Here is a 24,508-nt window from a genome sequence, read left to right as displayed (position 1 = left end):
ATGATTCTCCCCTTCAATTTTTTGAGTTGTAGTAAAACATAACATTTACTATCTTCATCATTTTTAAGTATACAGTTCCATGTTGCTAAGCCTATCACAAGAGTCTAAATCCAATCTCCAATCATGACTTTCCTCTTTTTTTTTAAAATCTTATGTTTATTGGTGTTTGCCTGCATGTATGTCTATGTGGGGGTGTCAGAAGCCCTGGAACTGTAGTTACAGACAGATGAGAGCTGCCATGTAGATGCTGGGAATTGAACCCAGGTCCTCTAGAAGAGGAGCCTGTGCTCTTAACCACTGAGCCATCTCTCCCCAGCCCCCGTGACTTTCCTTTTAACGTAGTTTAGTTGAGTTTTATTGAAAATAAGTTAAAATTTGTAAAGTCACCTTTTAAGCAATAATGATTGGTGACTGCTCAGTGCCTAATATTATTTAATATGCTTTTTGTTTGTTTGGTTTGGTTTTGGCTTTTTAGGTGGTATCTCTTTCTATAGTCCAAGCTTATCTGAAACTCATTATGTATCTCAGGCTGGCCTCAAATTTGAAATAATCCTCCCACCTTTTCTTTCCAAGTCTGGGATCATAAGCATACTTGCCACTCCAACTGTGTGATGCTCTCTAATATACGGTTTCACACAATCTTCATAAACATACTTCTTTTTTTTAAAGTCTATCTATCTATCTATCTATTTATTTATTATGTATACAGTGTTCTGCCTGCAGGCCAGATTTATCTATTTATTGTGTATGCAGTGTTCTGACTGCATGTATGCCTGCAGGGGAACCAGATCTCATTGTAGATGGTTGTGAGTCACCATGTGGTTGCTGGGAATTGAACTCAGGACCTCTGGAAAAGCAGTCAGTGCTCTTAACCTCTGAGCCATCTCTCCAGCCCCCCATAAGCATCCTTCTAAGGAGGATATTATCTCCATTTTACAGACTGGAAAGCTGAGGCTAAGAGGTGTTACATGATCCCTTTCTCCAAGGTTTCCTGAAGACAGAATCTGAAGAGAGGAATTCTCTTGACCATGCTAGTATTTCATGCCACATGGAAGAATTAAAAAAAAAATCTAACCTGAGAGATGATTAGATGATTGGCGGCTGGAAAGATCAGACTATTTTTGAAGAATTAAAGAAGATAGCAATTTTTTTTTTAAAGCAGAGTTTTATTGAACTGGGGCTCACTATATAGACCAGGCTGGCTTCAAACTCTGAGAGATCCGCCTGCTTCTGCCTCCATAGCGCAGGGATTAAAGGCGTGCGCCACCATAGCTAGTCATAACTTCTTTTGGATGGGTTTATCTGAGAATGCTACTGGAATATACTGGTGGAGATGTCAATAGACAGTTGCAAATGGGAGAGAAGCTGGACGAGAATTTGTAGGCACAGCAGGCAGTGACCCGGCATCAGCAAACACAGTGACAAATTATATAAACTACTTAAGCCACAGCCCAAATTGGCTATCTTGCTCACGCTATCACTTCTTCCTAAATGCTGAGGTTTTCAGGAGGGCCATCAAAATACAGTGACAGAAAAAGATAAGTTTGGAACATTAATCCTGGAGGAACAAAGAATGTCACCCAGGTTTACAGACTTCGAGTTCCAGCTGTCACACTCCATGCCTGGTGTTAGGAGACTGATTTTGACTATTGGCCTGCAAAAGTATTTTCATATGTGCAATGCCCTTGAGGCCAGATAGGGACATCCGAAACCCTGGAACTGGAGTTATAGATGGTTGTGAGCTGCTTTGTGGATGCTGGGAATTGAACTTGGGTCTTCTGGAAGAGCAGCCAGTGCTCTTAACCAACTTCAATAATACTGTTAGTCTTTAAAACTTTTATTTATTTATTTTTTCAACAGCTAGTCATGGCAGTGCAGCACTTGGGAGGCAGGTGGATCTCTGTGAATTCAAGGCCATTCTCATCTACATAGCAGTTCCTAAGACATCCAGGGGTAGTTGATGTAACACTGTCTTAAAGGTTTTTTTTTTTTTTAATTAATTAATTTCTTTTGTGTATGGAGTGGGAACATCCATGCCATAGTATGCATGTTGACCTCAAGAGAAAATTTACAGATGTTGTTTCTCTCCTTCCACAATGTGGATCCCAGGGATGAAACCAAATTCATCAGACTGGGCAGCAAGTCCTTTTACCCTCTGAGTCACCTGCCAGCCCCTGTTCTTTTCTGCTGTTCATTCACCCATCAAACATGTCCTTTCTGAAGATTTCTTAGAGTCAGGTTATGAAGCCATTAGGCTCACTGAAGGTTGTGGCTAGGAAAGCAACAGGACCCGACAGAGTTTTGATGGAACTCTCTTCTGGATGGTCAGACATAGGTTCTCTAAGGAAATGTCTAAGTTAGGGGCTTATGAACCTGGTGAACAGCCAGGTTTGGGAACAGTTTTCTGATTTCAGTACAATAAGAAAGAAGTGTATGTTATTAAGAGAGGCTGAAGTACAGCCAGCTAATGTGACCTCTGTGGTGGATGGCTGCAGCGACCAGGTGAGAAGTGGTAGGATGCAGAGACAGAGAGGTGCACATTTGAGTCATTCAGATGGAAGAGGCAGAGCCCCCCACTTCCTTCTTCTGTAAGACAGCCCTAAGTGTTTTATTTTTAACTGTTTTGGGGGCTCTAGGGATGGCTCAGTGGCTAAGAGTGCTTTAGAGGACCTGTGTTCAATAGCATCTGTGTTGGGGAGTTCATTATTGCCAGGAACTGTAGCTGGCCTCAAAGGGCACCTGTGCATACATTTAACACAGACATACACACATAAATGCAAATAAAATATTTTTTAATTAAAAATGTATTTATTTTTATGTGGTGTTTTGCCTGAACGTATGTGTGTGTGAGGGTGCCAGATCCCCAGACACTTGGGAGCTGCCATGTGGGTGCTAGGAACTGGACCAGGGTCCTCTGGAATAGCAGCCAGTGCTTTTAACCACTGAGCCATCTCTCCAGACAAGTAGAAATAAAATAAAATAAAATAATAAAATAATTTTAAAAATACATAAATATATATTGATTTTTCCAGACAGGGTTTTTCAGGTTAGCCTGAACTCAGAGATCCCCCTGTCTCTGCCTCCTGAGTGCTGGGATTAAAAGTGTGCACCACCATTGCCCAGCTTAAGTATTTTTTAAAAATTAAAACTTTTGTTTTTCGTGTGTGTGTGTGTGTGTGTGTGTGTGTGTGTGTGTGTGTGATAGAAGTTACTCCTTTGAGGCACAGTCTGAATGAATGCAGAGATTGTGATTTTCTGCTAGGCTGGCAGCCAGTGAGTCCCAGCCATCCTCTTATCTCTGCCCCCACAGCCCTGGGGTTACAGGTAGGCAGAAGAGGACACTGGCTTGTTATGTGGTGTTAGGATCTGAATTCAGGTCCTCATGGTTGCACAAGTGCTCTTGATCATTGAGCCATCTCAGTGATTAAGTATTTCCTCTCTCTATCTCTCTCTCTCTCTCTCTCTCTCTCTCTCTCTCTCTCTCTCTCTATCTCAAGACAGAGTTTCTCTGTGTGATAACCCTAGCTCTACTGGAACTTGCTCTGTAGCCCAGGCTGGTCTCGAACTCACAGAGATCCACCTGCCTCTGAAGTGCTGGGATTAAGGGCGAGTGCCACCATCAGCCCAGTTCTCATTTCTTTTTCTTTGCACTTGTTTTGCAGATTCCCATCTCCTCCCAAACTGTTCTCAAGCCTTCTAGTTTTCCTTCACTTTCATAAAACCAAGAGCGAAACAAGAGACAGTCAATAAGGGCTTACAAGTTTCGAAGCAGTTTGTTCACTGTGGCCAGATACATCGGTGTAGGAGTAGATTCCATTAGACAAGTTCAGACTGGGAGAAGAAATGGCAGGCTGAAAGATGTTCACTGGATCACCAGCTTTCTTAAACCCTAGGGAGGTTCTCCAGAGGGTGACCCGGTTTTTCTCTCCAGAGTTTTTACTGGGCGTCTGAGAGGACAGTTCAGGAAACTATAAAGAAGCCGTAACAGCTTGAGTGCCGCCTCCTCAAATGTTAACATCAACAACTCAACAGTAAAATTCATTAAGTCGTCTCCCTCCTCCTCCCACAAGCACAGATCCAAAGCTAGGAGACAGAAGCGGCTAGTGCCTTTCTTGATGGCCCAGCCTGCTCTTCCTTATTCCAGCCTGGGTTTCACAGGGGAATTGACGCCCTCATCTCTGGAAGGGGCACCAGGGGCCAAGAGTACCTCCACTTTCTCTTCACTGCCAAGTAGGCGAAGATTGAAGCAAAATGAGGCAAAGGCTGCAGCTGGCTGTGCCAGAGGAGGACTGGTCTGCCTGGGTATTCAGTGAAATCAAGGATTGGGGCAGGGGGTGTTTATGAGCCAACTTGGAGCTGCTGACGGAATTAAAAAAAAAAAAAAAGGAACTGGGAGGAGTGAGGGACTAATATTGGGTTTGGGGCGTGCTTGTTTCATGGGGGAGGTGCCCTTGAGGAGGATCAGTCAGAGAGGAGGATGCTGATGGGGCACAGGGGCGGGACAGAGATGACTCTTGGCTAAGATTGGATAACTGCTGAGGGCGGGAGCTGGCCTTGCACAGCCTGGGTCCCCAATTTGGTAATTGGCGATATATTCGGCCAGCCGCGGCCACCGCAGCGCGAGCGGGCTGGTCAGCAGCGCACGTGCAGGCTCCGGGGTCCTTTCTTCTACGCGCACAAGTCCTTTCTGTCCTGCTTTTCTTCGTCTGGTCCTGAAATCCACTCCATCTTCGGCTCTCGCCCAGCCCTCACCCCAAGCTCTGAACCTCGTCCTCTGCTGAAGCGAAATGGCCACAGCTTTGAATTTCTCACGTGGTTTCAAAGCGGAGCTGATCCAACCCTATAACTTCGAGATGTCCCGGGACTTAAGGCCCTTTTTGGAGGAGTACTGGTGAGACCTGGTGAGGGGGAAGCACCAACTGCTTTGAGGGGAGTGGAGACGGGGAGTGAAAGCCTGTAAGGTTTCCAACGCTGCCGCCGGGGTAGTGGCTCCAACCGCCCCCACCCCCGTCCCGCTCCGTTCTTCAAAGTACATTTCAAAGAGATTAGAGCTGGAAGAAAGGATCCAGAAGGGAGAAGATGGGGAGAGGGGTGTGGGAAGAGACAAAAACAAAGGGGAAAAATGGTAACTACAGCTGAGGAATGAGATTGACCTGAATGAAGCGCTGTTAGGTGATCTCAGAGAGAGAGAGAGAGAGAGAGAGGACCCGCCCGCGCAGGTGCCTGGGGTCAGTCTTTGCTACACAATTATGTTTCCCAAATGTCCCATCTTCGCTGCTCTGAAGTTGGGAACCCTTTACTTTCCCAAAGCTCTCTGTCTTATCCTTAAAGCGCCCCAGACACGTTCTGTGGGCTGATTTTGTTGTTCAATCAACTCGCCCTGAGCCCAACAGGCAGATGCTGCTACACTCTCCTTACATCACAGCCTGGATGGTGCAGTTATTGGCTGCGGGCAGACGGGCTGACCGGCTGACAAAATTGTCGTCTGCCCCAACTTCACTGAGAAAGTAATCCTTACAGAGACCTTGCATATGGCTCCTGCCCTGTGCTAGGTACTTCAGATGTGTGAATACTGCTAAAGTATCACCCACCCCCCGCTTCCCCATACAAATAAGGAAGCCAAAATGTCACACAGGCGGACCTCCAGTCTACCTGGGGAGATGAGTGGGCTTTGCTCTAAGCAGTGCCCACCTGTGAATCCCTCCCCTCTGCTTTCTGCCCTCCAGGGGAAGTTCGTTCCTCATAGTTCTCATCTATCTGTTGCTCATCATTGTGGGCCAGAACTACATGAGAGCGCGGAAGGGCTTCCGCTTGCAGGGGCCTCTCATCCTCTGGTCCTCCTGTCTGGCAATATTCAGGTAAGGTTCTCCTCCACCTATTCCCTGTCTGTTCTTTAGTTCTGACACCTCGTTTTATCTTAACCTAAGGCTCTCTAAAGTCCTCAGCTGCATTGACTTTTCCATATTACCTTGTTTTTCTCTTTTCTTGAGCTCAAGATGGCAGTCTCTGTTCTGTCCTACACTTATTTATTTATTTATTTATTTATTTATTTATTTACTTATTTGTGTTTTTTGAGATAGGGTTTCATTGTATAATAGCCTTGTCTATCCTAGAACTAGCTCTGTAGATCAGACTGGCCTTGAACTCACATCAACCCACTTGCCTCTGCCTCCCGAGTGCTGGATTAAAGACATGTGCCACTACCACTTGGCCTATACCTTTTAAAAATGCTTTTTTTTTTGGGGGGGGAGCTTAAGACAGGGTTTTTCTGTGTAGTTTTGGAGCCTGTCCTGGATCTCACTCTGTAGACCAGGCTGGCCTCGAACTCACAGAGATCCGCCTGGCTCTGCCTCCCGAGTCCTGGGATTAAAGGCATATGCCACCACACCTGGCCTAAAAATGCTTCCTTTTAAAGACAGCTTCTCAAGCTGTGTCCCAGACTGCTCTAATTGCCACCACGGAACCCAGGCTGGCCTCAAATTCACTGTGACCTTCTTGCCCCAGTCTCCTGAATTCTGGGAATACAGATGCGAGGCTCTACCCCATTCCTCTTGTGCTCATGAAATCGATACATCAACAAATTTCCCTAGCCTTAAATATCTTAGTCCCTAAATTCCTCGTCAAAGACCGTCAGCCACTTCCCCAGCCCCTCCTGCTCATATTCTTCCCTATATCACCGCTCATATCTTCTGACTCTCACCCCATCTCAAGAACCCCATTCTTGACTTTAAGCTTCCCCCCTCCCCCACACCGATTGGCCTTTTCTCAACCCTTATCTCCTGGAGAACAATTGTTAGATCTATCAGATTGGCCCCAGGATCTCAAAAGCTGGAACCACCCCCTTGGAAGGGTAAGGAGGTGCTGGAGCTTAGAGCGCTGTCCAGATGAGAATGAGGTGGGGGTGGGTTCATGCAAGGGGAGCGGGCGCTTAGACCTTTGTGCTCTGTCTGACTTCAGTATCCTGGGTACAGTGAGGATGTGGAAGTATATGGGAATACTGCTATTCACACGCGGCTTCCAGCAGACCGTCTGCTTCACCAGCTACACCGACGACACCATTGTCAAATTCTGGTCCTGTCTCTTTGTCCTCAGCAAGATTGTTGAACTCGGTGAGTGTCGAGGCTTTGTCTCTGGCGCCCAGTGACTTGTATCCTCCTCAGAGCCCTCCCCTTACCCATCATATGGAGAGTCCCTTCCCTACCCCTAGGTCCTAACAACCTATTTCTCCCTCTTCCCCACCCTGAGAATTCCTGCTGCGTCCCCACACCCAGGGTAGTGGGCGGTCCTAGCACTGGGTGGTATGCCAGCTGTGACTCCTCATCTCTCAGGAGACACGGCCTTCATCATCCTGCGTAAGCGTCCACTCATCTTTGTGCACTGGTATCACCACAGCACGGTGCTACTGTACACAAGCTTTGGCTACAAGGACAGAGTGCCTTCAGGTGGCTGGTTCATGACCATGAACCTGGGTGTCCATTCCATCATGTACACCTACTACACCCTGAAGGCTGCCAAAGTGAAACAACCCGGCATGCTTCCCATGGTCATCACCAGCTTGCAGATCCTGCAGATGGTGATGGGAGCCATCTTTGGCATCTTGAATTACATCTGGAGGCAGGAAAAAGGATGCCACACAACAATGGAACACTTCTTCTGGTCCTTTATGTTGTACGGGACCTATTTCATCCTATTTGCTCACTTCTTCCACAAAGCCTACCTCAGGCCCAAGAGCAAAGTTAAACCCAAGAGCCAATGAGAGGTGGAAAGAAAGACGGGAGCCTCAGACTTTCCTCCATGGCACTAAGGGTTAGGTGTGAGAATGATTAGGGTACCTTCCTTGTATGTTTTCCCCATGGGACATATACCCCGAGTGGCAGGAAGCTATGACAACCAAGAAATGTCATCCTTGGAATAGGGTGTGCTTTGATCTTTCTGCCTTAAATGTGAAGGCCAACCAAACCCTAGGAAGGGGATGGATAGGACTGAGGTCCTTAAAATTGAGTTATTTATATTTATATTTAGAAATCTTTCTCTTCTTGCTCTATTTTTTAAATTAAAGAGGTCAACATCATTTTGAGAGTTTGTGGACTTGGAGGGGAAAAGTGGATTCTGTGAAGGCTGCTGACAGAGATCTGCAAGTGGGAAGCCTGAGGGTGTGTGGGAAGACAGAGGCACACACAAACACTCAAGAAGAATCCTAGGCCTGGTAGGCGCTGAATAAATGTCTGTTACAGACTAGAATTTTATTGCTGTGAGAGGTCCACGCCTCTGAAAGGAACAGTGAGAAACAAGTGCTAAAATCATAGGCTTCCTAAATTGCAAAATAGATTCCTGAAAGTTAAGCGGTAGAGACCAGACCTGCCAGCTGTCCTCCCTGAGACCACGAGGTGGCGTCGCAGCACCAGCATAGGACGATCCCTGTCAACTAGCTGGTCTCACCAAGCTTCACTTTCCTTGACTCCAGGAATCCCTGCTTCCCCATCCTGGAGGAAAGGAGTGAGACTGAAGCCTCCCAAGCCCGGAGGCTCACTCCGTTCCTGTACATCCAGCTGTCCTCTTGGACAATGGGAAGGATGAGAGGAAGGAGGGCTCAACCGCGAGTCTGAATCATCAGGCCTTTGACAGTCCGTGCACGTTTATTTCAGTGATCTTTGAAAACGGGATAGGGGAAGTCTGGAGAAGGCGGGATGGGCCAAGGGTGAATTGGCCCTGGGGGAGCTGGTCCCTATTCCTGGCCTTAGTCCCAGGGGCGCGGTCTCCGTTTAGGGGCCAGACCACCCCTCGGGGCGGTGAAGGGAAAGGCCCCCTTCGGAGCCTGCCGCCCCTCCCCGGGTGCCCAAGCACCCCTTTCAGACCTTGGGACGAGGGCAAGCCAGTCTAGGCGACCCTTGTCCGGGGAGGCTGTGAATTCCTGCCCCGCCCTCGGGGATGATCCACAGACCTGCGGCTCACACTGGCCGTTCCACGGCGTACTGGCAAGGGCTGAGGTTGGCGGCCGGAGGCGGCCCGGGCACGGCGGGGTAGCTGAAGGAGGCGTGCTGTTTGGCTTTGAGCCGCAGGCTAGCCAGGCTCGAGTTACACGGGTCCCGGTATACGTAGGGGGAGGAGGCGGCTGCAGCGGCGGCTGCGGCTGCCGAGGCGTAAGGGCAGGACACTGCCCCGGAGGACACGGCGGCTGGAGCCAGCCCGGGGGGTGCCCCGCCCAGGCCCTGCAAGGCTCCGGGACCTGGTACGGTGCCCGGAGCAGCGGCGGCCGAGGGCACCATGGAGGCGGCGATGGAGCTGGGTGGTGAGAATACCGGCTGCGAAGCCAGAGGCCCCACGTTGACCGAGTTGAAGGCGAACGGGAAGGTCTTGGCGGCGAGCGGCGGGGCGAGCGCTTTGGGCGGCCAGTTGCCATACGAGTAGCCGGGGTACACCTCCTCGTAGGGCGGCACCAGGCCCCCGAGCGGGGCTGCGAAGCCACCCTTGCACAGCTCCGCCTGCTGGCTGCGCTCCCGCTTCCGCCACTTGGCGCGTCTGTTTTTGAACCACACCTGCGGGCATCGGAGAAAGGCTGTCAGGACACGGGGCGGCTGCGGAGTGGACCACCCAGAGTATGATCGAGCCCGGGCAGGGAAGATCAGAGGTGGATGCAAGCTAGAAGGGAGGAGCGCACTGAGCCAGGGGGGCCGAGAAGAGAAGCCAGCGAGCGCAGGGTCAGGGGGGAGCAGCTCGGGATCAAGATAAGGAGAAGGTGAGCCCTGGTCCTGGGCCGGGCGAGGAATCGCTTGACAGGGAGTGGCAGGCAAGGCTGCTGGAAGGTGGGGATCCCCGGGCGGGAACTGGAGCCGACGTGGGGCCCGCACCGCAGGAGCCACCAGCTACTTGGGGGGCCCCCCTCGAGAGCGAGGTGCTTGCAGGTGAGGGCTGCGGATCAAGCGGAGCCATACCCGCACGCGGGCCTCGGTGAGGTTGGTCCACACCGCGATCTCTTCGCGCGTGCTCATGTCGGGGTAGCGATTCCTCTGGAAGGTGGCCTCCAGCTCCTGCAGTTGCTGGCTGGTGAAGTGCGTGCGCTGCCGCCGCTGCTTCTTCTTCAGAGAGCCGTCCTCGGGGGAACCCCCCGGCAGTGAGGCCGAGGCCTTCTCCGAGTCTGAGGGGCAGAAGGAAGCAGGTCATGGGGGGTGGGAGGAGGGCCTGTGCGGATTCTCTTGGCTCTGGGACCTCAAGGAATTCCTCAAGCCCTGGCTGGCTTCCACCCAGATTGCCACTCTGGATCCCACACGCCCATCAAGGCTAAACTGTTTTCTCCTCCACCCCCAGAAGGGGGCGCGCTCACCACTGTGCTCCTGGCCTTTGCAGCCATGTTCCGGGAGAGGAGGGTGTGGAGTGCCTGCATCTGACAGAGACAGCGCAGGGCTCCGAGCCTCGGCCTCGCTGAGCAGCCCGAACTCCATGGAGGGTGGGCTCTAGAGGAAAGAGAAGACACAGGCAAAGTTAACAGAGGTAAAAACCGGGGACTTAGGGCCGTCCAGACGGGGTGGTGCATGCCTGTGATCCTAGTGCTCAAGAAGCAGAAGCAGGAAGATCGCCTATGCGTTTGAGCCTAGCCTACCCTACACTGTGAGCACCAGGTCAGCCAAGAGCACATAGCAAGCCCCTGCCTCAAACAAACAAAACAACAAAACCATGGGGTTATCAGGCTCCTAATAGGGTCTCCCCCACAACATTCTTGCCTCTTTTCTCACCCACGGACACAAAGCTAGCCCGAACGGTGTACTCTAGAATAGCATGCGAAGAGATGGCTCGGGGAGGGGGGGGAGGTTAAAAGCACTGGCTGCTCTTCCAGAGGACACCACTTCCGATTCCCAGCACCCACATGGCTAGCAGCTCACAGCTATCTATAATTCACTTCCAGTGGATCCAAAGCCTTCCGTCTCCCCCAGGGACTAGGCACTTGGGTGCACAGACATACATGCAAGGAAGACGCTCATACACTGAAAATAAATCCTTTTTAAAAAATAGAGCTGAGTCGGGCGGTGGTGGCGCACGCCTTTAATCCCAGCACTCGGGAGGCAGAGCCAGGCGGATTTCTGTGAGTTCGAAGGCCAGCCTGGTCTACAAAGTGAGATCCAGGAAAGGCGCAAAGCTACACAGAGAAACCCTGTCTCGAAAAACAAAAACAAACAAACAAAAAATAGAGCTGAGGAAGAGAAGCCCAATGAGGAGAGGGTGTGCTCTGAGAGGTTTTATGCACACATGTGCACTACAGATTCGCTAACTGTTGGACCCATGTCTAGTGTCACAGCCGTTCCATTTTATTTGTTTGAGGCAGGATCTCATGTAGCTCAGGCTAGACTTAATCTGTGATCGTCCTCCCTCTCTACCCTTGAATGCTGGAATTACAGGCCTGTGTTACCATGGCTAGCTAAATTTCAGTTTTATTTATTTATTTACTATTTATTTATTTTGGTGGGGGGGAGTTTCGAGACAGGGTTTCTCTGTGTAGCCCTGGCTGTCCTGAAACTCCCTCTATAGACTAGGCTGGCCTTGAACTTACAGAGATCTGCCTACCTGTGCCTCCTGAGTGCTGGATTAAAGACATATACCACCACCACCCACTTTACAGGTTTTTTTTCCTTTTTTTAAAAAATAGTTTTATTATTTTTTAAAAATGTGATATTTGTTTAGAGGCAAGTGTGGTAATGTAGATCTATGATTTCAGCACCCAGAAGGTAGAGGCTCTGGATTTTAAGACCAACCTTGGCTACATGAGACCCTGTCTCAAAAAACAAGGGGCAATTTAGTTGGGGAACTGCCTGTTGTGCAAACATGAGGACCTACGTTTGATTTTTTTTTTTTTTTAGCACTCACATAACATCACCCTGTAACCCCAGCCCCGGGGAGGTAGAAACAAGAGGACCCAGCAGTCTGCTTGCCAGGCAGTCAGGCTGACTCGCCACCTCTGAGTTCAAGGATAGACTCCACGAGAAGCAGAATGACGAGGGAAGAGACAGATGCTGATCTCTGCCTTCACACATATGTGCATGTGCACCTTCATACACACAAACATGTACACAAAGAATATCTCTTTAGATTTCCAGTAGAGCATCTCTATTCCAAAAGCTCTGAAATTGCAGGCCAGGGAAATGGCTCAATAATTGAGAGCATTGGTTGCTTGCTCTTCTAGAGGGTGGGAGTTCAATTCCTAGGAACCCACATGGTGTCTCACAACCATCTGTAACTGTAGTCCCATGGGATAGGATGCCCTCTCCTGGTGTGCAGGCACACATGCAGATAAAATATCCATATGCATAAAATAAAATAATTAAAAAATAAAACTGAGAGCCGGGTGGTGGTTGCCCACGCCTTTAGTGCCAGCACTCAGGAGGCAGAGGCAGGCAGATCTCTGTGAGTTTGAGGTCAGTTTGAGGCCAGCCTGGTCTACAGAGCCAGTCCCAGGACAGGTTCCAAAGCTACACAGAGAAATCCTGTCTCAAAAAAATAAAAACAACAACAAAACCCAATAAAACAAACAAACAAACAAACAAAACCCCAAACCCTGAAACTGGAAATGTACCCCCAAACTTGGAATTCAGAGAATGCCAGGTCTCAGATACTGACATTAAGATTAAGGATGATCAACCTGGCTCATCCGATTCATAGGTGGAACCTAGAAACCAAAGTGACTCAACTAAGTCACTGAGCTTATAAATTGTACGAGGACCTGAAGTAGATCTGTGGGCTCCTTAAAGAGGCTTTCAAATTGTGTTCCGTGGAGCCCCCTGCAGGCCCCAGCAGGAATTTCACCAGCACTCCAGCTTGGGTCGGCTTCAGCAGCAGGGCAGTTCTGCTTGTTTGAGTTACTAATACTTCTGCAAGGATTTTGTTTGAATAAATGGTTCCATGTCAAAACAAAGTTTGGAAAACACAGGGTGGGGTTAGAGAGGTGGCTTAAAGCATCTGTTCTCGCATAGGATCTGGGTTCGAATCCCAGCACCCATATGGTAGCTCACCACCATCCGTAACTCCAGTTCCAGGGGATCTGGTACCCTTGTCTTGTCTCCATGCATGTAAGACAGTCACACAAAGTAAAAATAAAAAACAATAAATAAAAATCTGAAAGTTAAAAGAAGAAAAGAAAATCACAGGGCACTTAGGCCCCTTCTGTTCCTCTGCTTGTCTAAAACATCTTACCTCGTGGTAGTCATCCCTCCATCTCATGCCTGGCCTCTCTCACACCATTCCAGATAGTATGTATAGATTCCTTTAGACTACTCATACCCCAAAACACACCACTCACACACGCATGCACGCACGCACGCACGCACGCACGCACGCACGCACTTCCTGCTAGTATTCCTATCCCAAACCTAGCCTGATCTTGTCAAGGAGCCTACATGGGTCACTATGGAGGGTTCCCTTGCATAGTCCTCCTTCTGGTCAGTTCTCCCAAGACCTCTTATGGGAGGAAAGAAACGGGACAGTACTGGCTCTCTTGACTCCTGGAGCCTCTTGGGCAGAAAACAGAAACCAGAATAGAGGGCAAGAGCTAGGTGTGTGTCTGTGGGTGGGTGGGGGTGTCTCTGTCTCTAACACCTTCTCCCCATCATCAGGGACATAGTGCAGGCTACATGGGGAGGCATTAATGTGGTGGATTAGCCCAGATTGAGATGAGCATCACTTGTCTGGTCTGAATTTATTAAGAGCCTTTCTCAAGGGTGTGCAGATGGACAATGGCCTGTGTTTGTACATGGTAATGTCCCCTCCAGGCAGCTCTGAGAGCACAGCTGTGCCCCACCTCAAGCCAGGTTGACAGTAGGACAGAGGTCAAAGCGGAGGGTGAAAACAACCCTTGCTCTTCTGCTGGCATAAGGGTTGTGAGCTTGGACTTTTTGCTGGGGTTAGGGAGGTGAGCAAGACTACAGAGAAGCCCAGGTGGGAAGGGGAGAAGCCAGGCCAGAGGAACAGGTGTGCTCCGTTTACCCCCCTTTCCAGGTCTCAGGGTGGGAGCTGGAGGCCTGGAATTGAAGAAGTGAGGCCTGACAGCTCTCCACTGGGGTGGCGATGGCCTTGCGGGGACCTGAGACAGCCTGACCAGCGCTTCCTCACAAATTTCTGGAGAGATGTGGGACGAACTTAGAGCTGGAAATTGAGGTTCTCTGCAGCCTGCCCTTCTTTTAGATTCAAGATGACCTTGAAATTCAAACCATGCGGCTGACTTTTCCAGGAGCCACAGAAGCAGCGTAGAACTGGGCGAAAGGGACAGCGGGGTTTGCCTGTAGGAAGGAAAAGCTACTTCTCTCTGTTGCCGCTCATCCTCCCAGTCTGTTGTGGGAGACTCCTCGTTTTCCAAGCTTCCCTTCCCTGGCATTCCATACCTGGGTCTTGATTTCATCCTCTATTTCAGTAGGAGGCCAGGGAAGAGGCTAGCAGCCAGAGCAAAAGACAGGGCTGAGTTCAAGCTGTGTGTTCTCAGAGACAGGCAGACACATGTGCAGACACACACGGCCCCGACTTAGACACAATGAGCCCTTGGACTTGAAGCTGGAGGCACAAAAACACGCGCTCTCCCACACATGCTCTCCCACATTCAGGCAGGCAGACACACACCGTCACACAGTCTCCTCTCTCTCTGACAGGGACAGCTGCCTGGGCTGTTTTGGAGCTAGCCATTCCCCTCCCCCCTCCCTTCCCCTCCCTGGCCCCTCTGAACCTCAGCTCTCTCAGTCCCAGGAGTTCAGAACTCTGTGTGGGGGAGGAGGAGGCCAAGGGGACCAGGGAATAATGGTCTTCATTTAGTGGCTATTGGAGAGAGGCTGCTCGGCTGTGTAAGAAGAAGGCTTGAGAATGCCGGAGCTAGGGATCAGGTAGGGTGGTAATCTGTTATAGGCCAAAGGAATTAGGTTTGGAGTCAAAAGATGTCCTGGTAACCCCCAACTTACTAACTATATATTCTTGGCAAGGTATTTCATCATCTCTAAGAGGGAATTAATAATCCCTTCTCTGCCTGCCTTTTTTTTTTCTTTCCCCTTCAGATGGTATATTGCTAATATAGCACAGGTTAGTCTCAAACTTGTGATCTTCCTACCGGGTGCTAGGATTACAGGTGTGTGCCCATGACTTCCTTCATTATTAGATTTTCTATCTATCTGTCTGTCTATCTATCTAGGTTTTTTTGTTTGTTTTGGTTTTTCGAGACAGGGTTTCTCTGTGTAGCTTTGTGCCTTTCCTGGAACTCACTTTGTAGACCAGGCTGGCCTCGAACTCACAGAGATCCTCCTGGCTCTGCCTCCCGAGTGCTGGGATTAAAGGTGGCGTGTGCCACCAATGCCCGGCATATCTGGTTTTTGAGATAGAGTCTCAGCAGCTCAGGATGGCCTTGGGCTCAATTGTAGCTGCCGAGGGCCTTGAACTTCTGGTGGTCCTGCTGTTTCCACCCTCTAAGTGGGTGTGCACCACCACCACACAGAGTTTATGTGATCCTGGGAATTGAACCTAGGGCTTCATTCATCTTTAGCCAAGCACTCTACCAACTGACCTACATCCCTAGCTCCAAAGTATAGCCTGGGCTGCCTCCTGTCATACGATCCTCGTGTCTTATCCTTTTAGCATTTGCCTACTGGCAGGCACCACCACAACTGGCCAGTATTGTTATAAGGTTCAAGTAACATATAGCTTATATAAAAATAAAATTCAGAATATTTTTCTAGCTCTTTCTAGGAGCTGAGCACTAAATGAGCCACTGAGCTAGAATGGAGACTGAAAACTCACCCTTGCTTGGGTGGTTCGCCTCCCAGACTCTGTGTCTCAAAGAAGAAGTCATCTTGTGAATACTGGTGAAGACACTGCATTCCAGTGAGGGATGCAGCGTTCAGTCCTGAACTTAGAACGCACAGAATAAAGAACCAGTAAAATGGGCTAAGGGATGCAAGCAGGAAGCCCAGTCATCATGGGCTGGTGAGGACAGAATGAAGCCTCCTCCGGAGTCTTGACTGAGTTCCTGACTGCAGAGTGGGGGCTGGGAAGGACTCTGACATTGCAGAGCGCAGTGCACACAAAAGCCGGGCCATGAAGAGATGAGAGGGAGGGCACAGAACTCAGGCAGGCAGCCTCATGTCCGGGTGGGCCGCTCAGGCGAAGGCTGGGGCGCCAACTTGTTATCTGAGTTGGAGACAGGCTGACTGAGGATTAAGCTCCCCCAAACTGCTAGAGGTCAGGAAGCTGGGGAGTTGGGCCACGGGCCAGGGACTTCATCTAATTCAGTGGCTAGGGAGGGATACGCAGTAGTGTGGAAGCTGGTTGGTGCTGGCAGGGCCAAACACAGCCAAAAGATAACTATGGTAACGAATCTAGCTCCGAGAGGGTTTGTCTGTCCACTCTTATTCTTTTTGACACACTTTGCTGGAGATGCAAGGTCCAGACTTCACTGGCATCATGGTGGCTAGCCCAGGTGTAGGGAAGACAGAAGCGCAGGTATGTTTTGATTCCAAAGTACGGTAAGTCTGTAATGGACCAGCAACCACAAAATATTCAGGAGACATTAAGGCAAAGACAAGATCATAGCCACTATGGTTCCCAAGGGACACAAGCGCATGGTAAGAGGGCAACTACCATGGGACCCACTTACAGTCCAAAAGCCAGAGGAGGAGAACATGGGTACTGGGAGAACCCAAGATGAACTGAAATAACAACGCCTGAGCAGGAGGAACAGCATGGAAGGAACGGGGGAAAATCCTCATCTTGCAGTGAGTAAATGAAGAGGGAGAGAAGCAGAGCTGGGACTGTGCTCTAGGGCTCTGCGCAGCAAATAGTAAACTAGAAACAGGTGAACACCAAGATCCTAAACCAGTATAGTGCCCTCCCATAAGCCTAAGGCTGAAGTGAATCCCTGGACGGACATAGCCTTCTGCTCACTTGGGATACACAGCACCCAGACTCTGGTCTGCTGAACTGCAGTGTGCAAAGGGGGACAGATGCCTCTTTGCTCATAGGAGGAAACTCAGCACCTCAGGTGGAGGCTGGAGTGAGCTGATGTGCTAAAGCTATCAAAGGGGTGAATCGGAGATCAGAGAAGCAATCATGCATGCTTCTCAGGGGCCATCCCTGCTTCCTTCCACAAACTTTAGCTTGCTTACAGCCTAGGAATACAAACAGAACATATGATAGGAGAACAGAGTCCATGGATCTAACCCTTAGGTTGTGGGAGATCAGATATGAGGACCCATATAAAGAGGTATCAAGTGTTGGGGCTCAGAGAATATAGGTACTTGGCTGATATGGTAGTTGTGGAGAAGGGACAGGGCCTTCTAAATAACCCAGAACTGTTGGCAGTGTTTAAAGGGTAACACAGAGCCTCATTTGATCAAAGGCTTAATGTGGGACATGAGGGACAAGCAGAAAAAAGGGCTTAGATTGAGGAGGTCCATGATGAGAGACAAGTGCTGGTTCAAATTTAATACGGTCAAGGCTAGAGTGTTCTTGGCTTTTTGTGAAAAAAAAAAAAAATCCTAAATTTAGGGTGTGGTCACATACGCCTGTAATCCCAGCCCTCAGAAGGCTGAGGCAGGAAGATCTAGAGCTCAAATTCAGCATGGGCTATATAAGGAGGCCACGTAGGAAAATAGAGGCAGGATGTGAAATGGTAGCAACTAATATGAAATTTCCCTGAGATCTCTAGCTTGATTTTATGTGATTTTCCTGTGCTCAGGAATGAACCAGGCCCCTGGTACATGCTAGGCAAACACTTTTCCACCACCGACTACCGGGGAGGCACACCCCAGGGCCCTCCAGCTTAATTTAAAGACTCCGAAAGCATAGGCATATTTCCGGCCCCAGCCTTCAGGTGACATCATCACATAGGGCAGGCAGGCTGCAGGCTGTCACTCTCCTGCACCTGTACGGTCTTCCCAGCTCCCCGCCAAGAAGCCTTGCTGAGCACTGTGCCGCTAGTTTAAGGCTTGTCGGTAGCAAGTGACATACAAGAGTAGCATCTTTGTGACCTTTCTTTGCAGTGGGGACTAGAACGTATCGGGCTGGGGAGAGCTAGGAAAGGAGAAACGGAGATTTATAAGGAAGGTTGAGACCATCCTGGCAACAGCAGGGAGGCTGAAGCAGGAAGTTTCCAGTTCAAGGCCAGCCTGAGCTACATAAGGAGACCCTGTTACAAACAAACAAAAAAATTAAAGATGGTCTTGAAGAAGGAAGATGGGGAAGGAAAGGTGGAGGGAGGCTTGCAAATCATTTCCATCTCTTCCCATCGCCCTCTTTTCACGTCCATCTTCTACTTTTCCTCCCTGTTACTCGCACAGGTCATTGTCAGTGACTGTGCACACTGTAGGCCCTCTAAAGCTCAGGACCTAATAGGTCCCCTTGGGCCAGCTGTCATCTCTCTCTCCCATACTGTAGCAGGCGTCAGTTAAAATGAATGGGGAAGAAAAGATCTGATGGTTCCCGTCCCTCACTCACTGAGTTCAGCTTCAGCCCTTTCATCCTGCCCTCCCTTCCTGGACTTGGATCCTTGGCTCTCACTGACATTCTTGAGCAGCAGACAGGCAGAGTTCAGATCAGGCTATTTGGTAAAGAGGTAAGACATAAGGGGAACTCCTCATCTTCCAGAGAGGGACAGGAGTGATGGCTGACACAAGAACTCCAGGGAAGATGTTCCATCTGTCCTTAAGAACCTGGCTGTGGCTGAATCAAGGCTATGATCAGGCTACTCCAAGGCAGAGGAAGGACCCCGCCCCCTGAAGAAAGATTCCATGGTCATGGAGATTGCAGTTTGAGCCGAATAATAGCAGTAAGGTTCCTTCCAGTGTCTTTCCATTTACAAAGAGCTTTCCTCTGTACATAATTGATATGTTTCATTTAACGCTCGCAGGCCCCTGAGTAGCAGGAATGTCCATCCCTGCTTATCTCCAAGAAGGCAGGAAACTGTCCTTGGTTGCACAGAGCCAGGAGGTTTGAACCGCGTTCTGCTTTCCTTCTTGTCTCGCTCTCCACACTACACGAGTGTCTGACGAGCGCTGGTCCTCCAAAGCCCCCAAGATCCCATTTCTACTTCCCACCTACTGCTTCTCTGAAAATGAACTCTGCAAGTTAGCTGGCCACTCTACAAGAGCACATTTTCCTATTTATCCAAAGCTTGTGATTCTCCGGTTCTAAAAGCCCCCACCCCCAACATCTCCAGTTTCAGGATTTCAGTAGGCAAATCCTCTGCTCATTTGGGTCTTTCATTGTGTTGTAGATTTTCATCCTGTTTCACCTAAACTGTTGGTGGCTCTTTCCCAGAAGCCCTCCTGGTCCCCCATTTTGCCAACTATCCTCTCTCTCTCTCCCTCTTTCTCTTTCTTTGGAATCCAGAACTTTGGGTATGCTATGCAAATACTCTCCCACTAAGTTGTACTTCAGTTCTGTTCTCTGACTTCTCTAGGCCCGTTACATCCTCCCTAAGAGTGACTGATCAGTCACGCTCTCAGCTGCGTGGTTTCATGCAAAAGTGGAAGAAAGTTCTGTTTTTTTTTTTTCAGTCATCTATGTTATAATGCTCTCTCTTTCTCTCCCTCTCTCTCTTTTTTTTTGTCTTTTTGATGAAAGACAAACTTTGGGTTTTCAAAGAACCAACTGTAATGCCTTCTTTATTTCTTCCCTGACGTGGAGTCCTTAATTTCCTGCATAGTTTCACTGATTTTTTTTTCAAAGCAATGGGAACACCAGCCCCTAAAAATGTACATGAGAACGTGATGTGGGTAGTTGAGGCATTATTCTATATTTGTAAAGCAAAGCAAGGGACAAATAAAAGATGAGGACAAGGGCGAGATCCAGGACAGCCAGAGCTGTTACACAGAGAAACCCTGTCTCAAAAAACAAAAACAAAACGAAACAAAACAAAAAACAAAACAAAAAGATGAGGACAAGGGCTTAGCCAGTACCTAAGTAAACTTCAGGACTGAGGAGTGGAGGCAGGAGTGTGAGAAGTCAGAATTACAATTTACTTATGGGTGGAGAATGAGGAAAGTGGACTTTTTAAGATTACTCATTGTTAAACAGTGCTTTGCACTTGTCCTCCTGAAACTCACTCCCCAGCTGACTTGTCTCGTTCACGTGTATAGATTCGGAGTTCTCCTTAACTGGGCTCTAGTTAGAGTTGGAGGTCAGGGAAGGTGGTCATTTTATTGGCCCAGAGGAGTCAGGGCTCTCCCTCGGTCAGAAAAAAGCAAACGGGGCAATTGAACCCTTTCCTGGATGGTACAGGCATCATGTGGGACGACAGAGTGGGTTTCATCTGCCTCCTTTTCCCTCTCTCCTTCTCTCAGGAAGGCAGGATTTGCTTTATGAAAGGGCTGCCATTTTCTTGTCTGGAGGGTTTTTGTCGGTCAAGGAGCCTTGAGTGGGCTAACAACCAGACTAGGAGTGTGAGGGCATCTGGTCGGCTCTATTGGAAATAGGGTTGGGGTCGGGGAAGGCTAACAGTTGACTCTGAGTTTGTGAGGGACCTGTCGGGGCCTGTGGGTGGAAGGGTGTTCACCGACCTGCTGCCGATGCACCTATGGCTTATTCTTTCCTTTGTTGGTCTTGATTTTCCCCTCAAATTTGGATTGTGGAAGTCTATGGAAGCCCTGATCTGTTTGAGCTAGAGCGGGGTTGTCTCGAAGAGGCGCCCTGCCCCAAGGCCACGCTTCATCTTTTTCTCTCCCTGCTCCCTCCGGGTCCAACAGGCAGGAGGGCAGAAAGAACCAAGTTTGCAAACTGGGAGCTGGAATTTCAGGGGACCCCCTGGACCGACTCTATCGCACAAGCCGCAGCTGGGCAGGCGCTGCCGGATAGATGGACATGCCAGTCAGCTGGGGACATTCTGTCCACCACCGTTGGGCACATCTTCTGTTCCGGAGAGACCCACTTTGCCACCCCAAACAGTCTGTCCGCTCCAAACCCCACGTGCCACTGACATTCTGTCGGATTCTGAGGCGGCCCCAGATGTGGACCCTTCCAGGTCCCGACGCCCACGACAGGCCCGTCAGTTTTGTCGCGTTGAGCTGGCACCCTCGGCCCTGTAGCTCTCAGCGGCCATCTGACCCAGTAGCTACTCTCGCAATACGGCTCCTATTCCAACTGCGGAGCAGCTGGGAAGAAAAGCATGAGCTACTATAAGCACCCCTACTTCCAGCCGCCGGAGTCTGTCTAAGCCCGGGCAAGGGGCGCTGGGCGCCGCCTGTTGCCCTTACGCTGGACGACCGTCACCCTGCCCTCGCCTCAGCTGGCGAGGTCTCTGCTACCCTATTATCTTCTGGTCGTTTGCCCACTTCCTCTAGACACCAGGGTGCTTTCTGGTAAAGGTTTCCAGACTCCCTGCTCTGTGATCCGTGCAATTCTTCGGCTTCTCTCCGGGTCCCCTTAATCTTCCCGGTCCCCAGGTCCTTACCCGGAGTTTCCCTTCTCCCACGTCTCAGCCCGGGGGCTGCTGTACGCCTTTCCAGTCTTGACCGGTTCCCCAAACACCAGAGTTCAGCCGCCCCAGGTTCCCTTTTAGGAGTCCGGGACCAGTCTTGGTTCCCGGGACCCTGGGCTCCTGTCCCCCGCATGGTCAAGCACTCACAGTGTGTCCCGGCAGCAGGCAGACTCCGGGTGGTGGTGGTGGCGGCGGCAGCGGCGGCGGCGGCGGTGGCGGCGGCGTTCTGGAGCGCAGGCAGGGGCCAGGGGCCAGGCACCCTGCCGGTGGGGGCCGCCCCCCTGCTCCGGGGCGGCCGCTCCGCTGGGCGCTCCAGGCTAGCGGAGGAGAGAGTGAGCCTCACGGTGTAGTGCCACCCCCCGCCGCGCCCATTCACTTTATGGCAGCCCAGGGCGCCCCCAGCCCGCCGCGGCTTGCTGCGCGCCCTAGGCCCCGCCCCTTTCCAGCTGCGCCGCCCTAGCTCCTCCTTTCCAGCTGTGAACCTTCAGGCCCCGCCTTAGTGGGGAGGGGTCCTGCCGGCGGGCAGCCAAGAACCCCGCCTCTGACCAATCAAAAGCGTCCGCCAGCAACAGAGCAACGCCCCCTCCCCACGTGGCGGGACCGCGCTCCAGCTGGGACGCTCGGGTTCGGCTAAGCCAGCAAAAGTACTGTGGTCGGCGTAGCGGCCGGAGGTCAGCCCGGTTGGTGGCGAGTTGAGGGCTTGGGCTCTACTCGGAGCGACGTGAAGCAGTGCCTGGGGAGAGGGCTGCAGGAGCGCCAGGTGGGACGGCGAACCCGGCCGCCGAGTCTCAGCGCTCACATTTTGCTGCCGCTTGTTTCGCCGATTTTCTCCACTTGTCGCTGTCTGTCTTTCCACTCTTTGTCTCTGTTCCAGTCCTCGTACGTCTCTCCTCTTTCCTTCTGGCCGCTGCTTTGCTCCCTACTCTGCCTCTTTGAAAGGGTAATTTTTTTCAAGATCGACCCCCCACACACCCCCATTCCATCATATCTTTTTCTCTTCTCAGCTATCTCTATTTTTTTTCTCCCCTGACGAAGGTAACTTGGAGAACGCAGGGTTTGGAACGAGAAAAATCAAAATGGTATACAGCACCTTCCTTCACTCAGTGACCTTGGACAAGTAACAACGATGCCAACTCCCACCCTGGCCAAAATAAAACGTAACTTCCAGTGACGCTCTGGCTTTAGGCTGGGTGCTCTGGAAGGTGTGAGCGCTTGGCCTCTCAGTCTGCACTATCGGTTTGCCGGGGCTGTGCTCTCCCAGCTTCAGCAATTCTGTTTTCCCCCACACCAGATTCAGTCCTGTGGGTGAGGGGTAGGTAGCCTTTCCTGAACTACCAGATAAGTTAGATGTGTAGCCTCTTGCTCCCATGACCCCTTAATGTATGTTCTCTATCATTCCATTTCCATATTGAAGGGATCAGCTGATGTGTTGTCCTCTATAAAGTAAAATTTAGGAGAGCAAGAACCATTTTTTCTTTCTTCTCCTCCTCCCTCCCCCCGCCCCCAATTAGGGTTTCTCTGTGTAGCTTTGTGCCTTTCATAGAACTCCCTCTGTAGCCCAGGCTGGCCTTGAACTCACAGAGATCCGCCTGCCTCTGCCTCCCAAGTGCTGGGATTAAAGGCATTCACCACCACCGTCCGGTTCTTCTTTATTCTTCTATCCTTATTTATTCTAGAAACTCAGTAAGTGTTGTACTGAAATCTAGAAAGAAGGCGTTTTATTTGTTAAATATATATATATGTTAAATATATAAATATTATATATATAAATATTTAATACTTACAAAGGACAGAAGGATTGTCGTATCTCTACCATCTATCTATCCATCTATCCATCTATCATCTATCTGTATCTCCATCTTTAATTCACAACTGCATGCTTTTAAGATGTCTAACGTCTGGAGGCATGTGTAGGTAGGGTTGGGAGAGTAGAGTTTTAGTTAGAAAACACTTACAGGATTTTCCAGTTGTCTCTCCAACATGAGACGGGACCTAGAGACCAAGCCCTAGTTTTCAAATGAAGAGAAACAGGGTCAGAGGTTCCACAGAATGAGGTGCTTTGGTGGTGTATGGTCTTCACCTGTAATCTTTTAGCTCCTTAGCTGGATCAAGACCAAGACACCAATGCAGGAAGATACTGGGTGATTCTTCATGGTCGACTTCAGTTCTGATGGGTTCTTAGAGGACCATGATCCATGGATGCCTTTGGATGTCTATTTCAAGACCACAATCCTATGGCCTTAGATATGGAACTTCCCTGGACTCAAGTTGTTCATAAATGGGAGGAAATGGAGAGACCTGCATTTTCAGAGTTTTCCCGCAATTCTATCAGCAGATTGGCTAGGAATTCCACCATTTATTCTGCAATCAGAAAACCACCCTCTTGCCCCTTTTCATACATTTCCATTTCTAGATACTTTTTTTTATTTTTTACTTTATTTTATTTTTTTCTGAAGCTGAAGAATGAACCCAGGGCCTTGCGCTTGCTAGGCAAGCCCTCTACCACTGAGCTAAATCCCCAACCCCTAGATACTTTTTTTGTTTTTTAATGTGCATTAGTGTTTTGCCTGCATGAGGGTATCGGGTACCCTAGAACTGGAGTTATAGACAGTTGTGAGCTGCCATGTGGGTGTTGGGAATTGAATTCTGGTCCTCTGGAAGAACACCTAGTGCTCTTAACCACTGAACCATCTCTCCAGACCCTCTAGATACTTTTATTATCTTAGCAGTCTCTGTCATTTGAAAGAAGAGGCTTGTTAGCATTTCTTTCTTTCTTTCTTTCTTTCTTTCTTTCTTTTCTTTCTTTCTTTCTTTTTTCAAGACAGGGTTTCTCTGTGTAGCTTTGCACCTTTCCTGGAACTCATTCTGTAGCCCAGGCTGGCTTTGAACTCACAGAAATCCACCTGCCTCTGCCTCCCGATTGCTGGGATTAAAGGTGTGTGCCACCCCCCCCCCAAGCATTTCTTTTAAAAATGATTTGTTTTGCCAGGTGTGGTAGCACATGCCTTTAACTCCAGCACTCAGGAGGCAGTGGCAGGCAGATCTCTGTGATTTTGAAGCCAGCCTGGTCTACAGAAT

At 49.8% G+C, this 24,508-nt stretch overlaps 2 protein-coding genes across 2 annotated transcripts; one reads left to right on the top strand and one right to left on the bottom strand.

Moving 5' to 3' along the window:
* The first annotated feature begins 4,559 nt into the window (after positions 1 to 4,559).
* Positions 4,560 to 7,871, top strand: LOC114696713 (elongation of very long chain fatty acids protein 3-like). The gene is made up of 4 exons (XM_028874637.2): positions 4,560 to 4,891; positions 5,727 to 5,858; positions 6,958 to 7,109; positions 7,329 to 7,871. Exons 1-4 carry the CDS (start codon positions 4,788 to 4,790, stop codon positions 7,754 to 7,756), a joined length of 816 nt encoding a protein of 271 aa, XP_028730470.1. The 5' UTR covers positions 4,560 to 4,787; the 3' UTR covers positions 7,757 to 7,871.
* Positions 7,872 to 8,278: 407 nt separating this feature from the next.
* LOC114696712 (pituitary homeobox 3) lies at positions 8,279 to 21,652 on the bottom strand. Its single transcript, XM_028874636.2, has 4 exons — positions 21,578 to 21,652; positions 10,322 to 10,451; positions 9,933 to 10,135; positions 8,279 to 9,536 (listed from the first exon to the last, which is right to left on the bottom strand). Exons 2-4 carry the CDS (start codon positions 10,437 to 10,439, stop codon positions 8,949 to 8,951), a joined length of 909 nt encoding a protein of 302 aa, XP_028730469.1. The 5' UTR covers positions 10,440 to 10,451; positions 21,578 to 21,652; the 3' UTR covers positions 8,279 to 8,948.
* Positions 21,653 to 24,508: the final 2,856 nt, after the last annotated feature.

This window comes from Peromyscus leucopus, chromosome 1 (genome assembly GCF_004664715.2).
Source record: "Peromyscus leucopus breed LL Stock chromosome 1, UCI_PerLeu_2.1, whole genome shotgun sequence".
NCBI lineage: Eukaryota > Metazoa > Chordata > Mammalia > Rodentia > Cricetidae > Peromyscus > Peromyscus leucopus.
The sequence above is the reverse complement of the archived record's forward strand: the minus strand, read 5'-3'. Positions and strand labels throughout refer to the sequence as shown.